Below are 7,928 nucleotides of genomic sequence, written 5' to 3' on the forward strand. Positions count from 1 at the left end.
GTTCCATCCTGACTATGGGTGCTGTCTGCACGGAGTTTGTACATTCCCTCTGTGACCGTGTGGTTTTCCCAGGTGTTTCCGTTTCCTCCCCATTCTAAAGATGTGCAGTTATGTAGGTTAATTGGCTTCTGTAAATTGTTGGTCGGGTGTAGGATAGAACTAATGTATACGGCGATCGCTGGGCGGCAAAGACTAGGTGGGCCAAAGGGCCTGTTTTCACGCTGTATCACTAAACTAAACTAAACTAAATTAGATGTATTGTAAATTAGAAATGCTGCACTACATATTTCCAATTTACATCTGGGTAACAAGTGACGAATTATCCCCATTGTACTAACCCCTTAGAGGCTCATGTAAATAAGTATTGTCATCATCAATGAATCCCCTTTAGCTCCAGAGGGCAACACAGTGACTGAGGTGGTAGAGCCGTTTCCCCACAGCACCAGAAACCCAGGTTCGATCCTGACCTTGGTTGCTATGGTGTTTGCACATTCCCACTGCGACCTCATGGGTTCATTCTGGGTGCTCCAGTTTCTTCTCACATCCCGAAGACGTGTGGATTTGCAGGTTAATTGGCCTCTGTAAATTACCCCAAGTGCTTAGTGAGTCGATAAGAAAGTGGAATAACAGAACCAGAGTGAACGGGTGGTTGATAGTTGACGTGGACTCGGTGGGTCGAAGGCCCTGTTTCCATTCTGTATCTCTAAACTATGACAATAAGTCAGAAGTAGTGATATAATCTGCCAGGCAAACACCACGAGAAGTTAATTGAATGTATACATCAACTGGGTAACTCTGAGAAGTGCTATATTCTGTAAGATGAGTATATTGGGGACTTGCAGCATACTTGGACCTGTTGGAAGAGGAACCTCTCATTGTCCAGGGTTAATAACTAGCTTAACATATAAAGCCCTTTCACATATAAAGCCCTAAATGGACATACTCCCCCCCCCACATCAAAAATCTTCTAACCCACCTCTCTAACGGCCGACTTGGGGCTACTCACTATCCCGCGGTCTAGGCTTAAGCTCAGGGGTGACCGCGCTTTTGCGGTTGCAGCTCCTAGACTGTTGAACAGCATCCCTCTCCCCATCAGAACTGCCCCCTCCATCGACTCCTTTAAGTCCACGCTCAAAACCTATTTCTGCTCCCTAGCGTTTGAGGCCCATCGAGGAGGCGCTGTGAACTGTTTTGTATGTGCTGTTATGTTTGTGTGCTACTGTATGTTTCATTTTTTCCTTAGTACCTAAACAGATGTACAGCACTTTGGTCAACGTGGGTTGTTTTTAAATGTGCTATACAAATAAAATTGACTTGACTTGACTTAAGTTTTAGTTCAGATATTTTAAAATATATTTTCATAAAAAAACGATTATTTTAGCTTTGCATTTTCTGTATCCTTCTCTGCAGCTACACCAGAAACACCACTACCATCTCCTCCACAAGGTTCAGGACAAGAGCAATACAAGCTTGCTTCAAATCAGCTTTCCGTTATTTCTCAGCAAGGTCCGTTGCCGAAACCAAAGGGCTTGTGATGCCAAACGTAAAGAATGACAGATTGTGCTTTCTATCCTGTTGAATACGAGAAAGATGAATTAAATTACAGAATCTGAATCAAGCCATGGGTAGAAAGCAACACTGCCATTCTGTACAATACTCCACTAATTTCATGACTTTGCCAACAATTTGTTTTAATGGAATATGCCACTGCAGAAGCAAGAAGTCTTAAACACATGTTGCAATCTCAGGTTAATATTTTAAAGAGATTTTGTTTAAAGCTATTTGAAAAAGGATAAACTTATCACGTCATAATTTTTTATAAATTGTAGATTAAATTCAACCATTTTTAAAATAGGTGGCTGTTTTACTATTTTACATATTAAAGTAGCAATAATTACGATGTTTGACAGGGAATAAAAGAATTGTGTCATAGTTGATAATGTTATGAACCACTAGCTTCTCTTGAGCTTTGATGTACATGAAGATGTCTAAAGAAAGCACTTATAGAAAATTACTACATGGGTTACAAAGTGGTAACACAACCAAAGTAAGATAATTGCAAAATTTCAAATTTCCGTTATTCCAATCAGTATCATTATACCAAGCAATTTTAAAAAGGAATAATACATATGTTTTAAAAAGTGTTCCTGCGTTGAATCGTGCTATCTAAGTTCATTGCTTACTCTACTATCTCTGAAGATAGACACAAAAAGCTGGAGTAACTCAGCGGGACAGGCAGCATCTCTGGAGAGAAGGAATGGGTGACATTTCGTGTCGAGACCCTTCTTTAGACTGAAGAAGGATCTTGGCCCGATATGTCACCCATTCCTTCTCTCTAGAGATGCTGCCTGAGTTACTCCAGCTCTTTGTGTCCTTCGCTTTAAACCAGCATCTGCAGTTCCTTCCTACACATTTCATCTACTATCTCTGATATATTTCACACCGGCAGCAAAGGGCATGCCAGGTCTTACTTGACCAGGCAGAAAGCAATACAATTCATTTTCACAAGAACCATTACTATTCTCTACCTTTTTATGAAATCAGTGGCAGATCAAATTAAATTATCTTCCAAACTAATATCAAATTTTTATATTGAATTAAAATTGATCTTTTAATATGGTTGGTGACTAGACTTTGCTCCAATAATTTTTGACTATGAACTGCCTTAAATTGCTGAATGCATTTTTTTAATCTACCTTGTGTAAACGGGGTGAAACTATTTTATGACTTTTTCTTGTTTGTATATAGTGAGTAAATGGATAATCATTGTAATTTATTGTGATGGAATGATCTATTTTATAAATGAAATTATTTTTGTATGAATTATTGTGAATGATTCAAAAATGATCAAATCCTGGAAGTAAATCAATACTGGAATGCGAAGTGTACAGAGTTTTAAATATCTTTTTGCATTATAAAAATGAGTTGAATATTCAGTACATTTTATGTACTTGCAGAAAAATCCTACTCTTCACATGGTAAAATACAAATAAATGTTAATATCTTTTCAGTGGTGAACAATAACTGATTTTATGTAGCTCTGGTATTCCTATTATTCCTGAGACTTTTATGGATGTTAATTGCATGTCAACTATAGCGATGATTTGTTCAGTGCATTTCTACATTGCCTTCACTAAGTTGTAAAGTAGGTCAAGAAGGACAGTTAATGGTTGACTGCCCCTTTGAAAGCCTCGTAATTCCCAATGAATCTTAAAATGACACTGCCATGCATAGTCGTTAAAGGTGAGATTGTTTTGGTTGGCGATGTTTGCTAACCATTATTTTCTTAACCATTTTGGAGCCTTGCGTCATAAATCCAGAATTAGTTCCAGGCTTTTGATCAGCAGAAGCCACCAACTCTGAACCAGGGGCAACAGCTCAATTGCAAGGAGCGAGCAGGAACTGATGCGTTGACTGATAAATACCTGTCACTTGCATGCCTGTAACTGGGCCTGCACTGCACATCCCATTTAAACTTTGCCCCTCTCGCTTTATAGTCATGCCCTGGAAGTAAATCACTACTGGAATGTAAAGAGTACACGGTTTTAAATATAATTGTGCATTGTAAAAATTAGTTGAATATTCCAGGGTCTTTGGTATTTCCACCATGGGAGAAAGATTCTGACTCTCTACCATTTCCAGGCCTGTCATAATTTTACATGCTTTTATCGGGTCTTCCCTCCAATGGTCCAGAGAATGGTCCAAGTTTGTCCAACCACTCCACTGAGCTAATACTCTCTCATCAATGCAACCTTCTGGTAAACCCCCTCTCCAAAACCTCCACATCCTTCCTGTAATAGGGCGACCAGAACTGCACACAATATCCCAAATGTGGTCTAACCAACGTCCTACAATAGACAATAGGTGCAGGAGTAGGCCATTCGGCCCTTCGCGCCAGCACCGCCATTCACTATGATCATGGCTGATCATCCACAATTTGTACCCCATTCCTGCCTTCTCCCCATATCCCTTGGCTCTGCTGTCTTTAAGAGCTCTATCTAACTCTCTCTTGAAAGCATCCAGAGAATTGGCCTCCAAGGCCTTCTGAGGCAGAGGCTGTTGCGTCAAAGCTGCAACATGACTTCCTGACTCTTATACTTAATGCTAGGACCGATGGAGGTAATTATACCGTGTGCATTAATTACCACACTATCCGCTGGTGTTGCCACTTTCAGGCAGCCATGGACTAAATCCCTCTGTACATCGATGCTTTAAGGGTCTTACCATTGTATTCTTTCCTCTTACATTCTACTTTCCAAGGTACAACATCTTACATTTGCTCGGATTAAACTCGGACTGCGATTTCTCCACTCATTTCTGTAGCAGATCTATAATCCCCCGTCTACTTTTGACAGCCTTCCTCACCGCTCGCATCTCCACCAGTTCTGGAGTTGTCTACAAATTTACTAGCCAACCCATCTATACTTGCATCCAAGTAACTTATCAACTTCAGATAAAACTTGGTTAAAAGTTATTGATAGACAATCTGCAATGACGAGTTACTAAAACACAAACCGGACTCCCATCGGCCAAAAGGTTTACAAAACTAAGCTAGATGGAATGAGTTATGAATACTTTCTCCTTCTTATCTATGATTCCCAGGCCTATATCAGCACAGGCCAGGCATGGTGGCGCAGCGTTAGAGCTACTGCCTTACAGCACCAGAGAGCAGGGTTCGATCCTGAGGGGTGCTTGTCTGTATGGAGTTTTGTACGTTCTCCCCGTGACCTGCGCGAATTTTCTCCGAGTTCTTTGGTTTACTCCCACACTCGAAAGACGTAGGTTAATTGGTTTGGTAAATTGTCCTGAGTGTAGGATAGTGTTAATGTGTGGGGATCGGTGTATTAAATTGAGGGAGTATTAAATAGTGGTGCATTGAGAGGATTTGGAGAACCTGCAGTGTGGGGATGGGCATGCACTTGGTGGGCCGAACGGCGTCTTTCCGCACTGTATCTCTAAACTAAATATCCAATGTCAGACTGTCAGGGCCCTTGGAAGATATAGGCTCCTTCACCTTTCAATGAATCTAATTCATCCTGCGTCCTATTATTACGATCCATATCTGTCTGCTTGTCATTCCTTTGGGCCTTGACATTGCTTTGGGCCTTGCACATGCAGGGCAGGTGGTCTTTTTAAAATGATTTATGAATAAAACATCCTACATGGAAGGCTGTGAGACTTCCCCTGCTGTTTTCAGGTTGGTAGATAAGCTATTGCATTTGCTTCCTATAGGAAAGAACTGCAGGTACTAGATTAAATCGAAGGGAGACACAAAATGCTGGAGTAACTCAGCGGGTCAGGCAGCATCTCTGAAGAGAAGGAATGGGTGATGTTTTGGGTCGAGACCCTTCTTCTGCCTACCTCCTAGTTGCCAGCTCTGGGTTGTTAAAGGGATGGTTGAGGAGGTATTAAATAGTGGTGCATTGAGAGGATTTGGAGAACCAGCAGAGTGGGGAACGGCTGACGATTTAACATCGGAGCAGCTTGGGTGATGCAATTTTTTAGATTTAGATTTTAGATTTAGAGATACAGCGTGGAAACAGGCCCTTCGGCCCACAAAGTCCTCGCCGCCCAGCGATCCCCGCACACTAACACTATCCTACACCCACTAGGGACAATTTTTACATTTACCCAGTCAATTAACCTACATACCTATACGTCTTTGGAGTGTGGGAGGAAACCGAAGATCTCGGAGAAAACCCACACAGGTCATGGGGAGAACGTACAAACTCCGTACAGACGGCGCCCGTAGTCAGGGTCAAACCTGAGTCTCCGGCGCTGCATTTGCTGTAAGGCAGCAACTCTACTGCTGCGCCACCCAATGCTTTGGAGTTTTGGGTGCCAGGCGCATGGACACAAAACTGCCCCAGGAACAAGTTGGACACGAGCAGGTTTGGAGTTTCCGTCTTCCTCACGGTCATTGAGGCAGCTTCAGTGGGGTCTGTTGTGCATTCCCAGCCGGGCAGCGGCCCCAGGGAACCAGCCAAGACTCCATTCCCAGCTGCCTGCAGCCCTGATGGTGGGGAGGGACTGATCAGGTGCAGAAGCTTCCCTGCTGGTGACCACTGTCTCAAGCAATGCATCTGATAGCCGCCACACCTCTCTGGACCTTTGACCTTCCTTTCAGAACATGGGACAGCAGACCAGGACAATCTATTGCGATTCAGGCAAAAGTATCTCCAACTTGGCACCGGGCCCTCCATAGCACATAAAGAACCATCCACTGAATTGTCAGATGGCAAGTTAGATGACAGAAATCCATATGGAGGTACAGTGTTAGGAAAGAGCCAGGTCATGCATTGTTCCTAAGGTTTGCATCTGAGGTAGTAGGACACTGATGCAACACTTAGTTATTCTTGGGATATAGTAAGAACAGATGTATTTGATGTTGATTTGGTCACCTAGTTGCAGTCACCTCTTGGTGAAAGGTGGGGTGGGCTGGCATAAATCTTCTCAGCATTGCTGGCAAGTGAGAGTTGATTGATTGTGAGGACAGATTTGTATGGGTTTAGCTGGAGCTGCATGCAAATGTCAAATTGCTGTGTGGAGGGGAGTAAAGGCCCTGCCCCAGTTAGGCGTCTTTTAAGGCAACTGCCGGCGACCGTCACAGTCGTAGCAGGTCGCCGAAAAAAAACGGTGACTGGACCCCCCCTACGACAATGGAATTTAGAAGGATGAGGGGGGATCTTATTGAAACATATAAGATAATTAGGGGATTGGACAGATAACATGTTCCCAATGTTGGGGGAGTCCAGAACAAGGGGCCACAGTTTAAGAATAAGGGGTAGGCCATTTAGAACGGAGATGAGGAAGAACTTTTTCAGTCAGAGGGTGGTGAAGGTGTGGAATTCTCTGCCTCAGAAGGCAGTGGAGGCCAGTTCGTTGGATGCTTTCAAGAGAGAGCTGGATAGAGCTCTTAAGGATAGCGGAGTGAGGGGGTATGGGGAGAAGGCAGGAACGGGGTACTGATTGAGAGTGATCAGCCATGATCGCATTGAATGGCGGTGCTGGCTCGAAGGGCTGAATGGCCTACTCCTGCACCTATTGTCTATTGTCTATTGTCTATTGTCTAAACTACAACCACCTACCATTCCTTCTCTCCTGAGATGCTGCCTGACCTGCTGAGTTACTCCAGCATTTTGTGAAATTCGATTTGTACCAGCATCTGCAGTTATTTTCTTACACAACCTACCACCTAGTCGACATCAAGCTACGGCAAGCTACCGACAACTGGCGTCCCAACCGTCGCAAGTAGAACGTCCACCTACGACCGCACCTACGGCAACCTGCCACCACAGAGGCGACACCTACGACAACCGAAGTCAACCTACGTCCACCCGCGACAAGCTATGACCTTGAAGACAACTGAAGACAATTCACGTTTCACCCACTTTCCCTATAAAAGGGGGTGTACGGTAGGGTTTCCAATCATTCTGCATCATGACTATTTCAAAGTGATGCCTTGAGAAACTACTCTGAAATACAATAACTTCATACATCAATTTTCCGTCAAAATGTCAAGAATTTCCTTTAATGATATATGAACAATTTTTTTTTTAAAGGTTGATAAGAACATACAACAGTGCATACAAAAATATTGTAATAAATGTCAATAAATTTCAATAAACTTCAAACTTCACACTTTAAATTCAAACTTTAAACAGAATACAAGTGCGAAAACATACAAACCTAACATAATTTATGGACACATTACACTGATGGATGATCAGATCAAGTCCACACTTGGAATTCGCTGAAGTCAGCACCGGCGACAAACTTAATCACCTGGTGACGACCTGGTGACAACCTACGTCACCTGGCGCCAACCTACGACAGCGCCCATGTCAGGAGACGTCAAGCAACGCTCATTGGCGTCAAACCAACTGTCGCCGAAAAATTTCATGCCTCACAAAATCCAGCGACGACCA

General features: G+C 43.1%; 1 protein-coding gene across 1 annotated transcript in view; it reads left to right on the plus strand.

Moving 5' to 3' along the window:
* The window catches only part of LOC144592918 (hepatocyte nuclear factor 4-gamma-like), a 140,865-nt gene extending 137,887 nt beyond the window's left edge, over nt 1-2,978 (plus strand). Inside the window, exon 10 of the mRNA XM_078398185.1 lies at nt 1,411-2,978. Within this exon, the coding sequence (XP_078254311.1) occupies nt 1,411-1,535 (125 nt within the window). The 3' untranslated portion in view covers nt 1,536-2,978. The remainder of the gene's footprint in view (nt 1-1,410) is intronic.
* Nucleotides 2,979-7,928: the final 4,950 nt, after the last annotated feature.

Source organism: Rhinoraja longicauda, chromosome 4, assembly GCF_053455715.1.
Source record: "Rhinoraja longicauda isolate Sanriku21f chromosome 4, sRhiLon1.1, whole genome shotgun sequence".
NCBI lineage: Eukaryota > Metazoa > Chordata > Chondrichthyes > Rajiformes > Arhynchobatidae > Rhinoraja > Rhinoraja longicauda.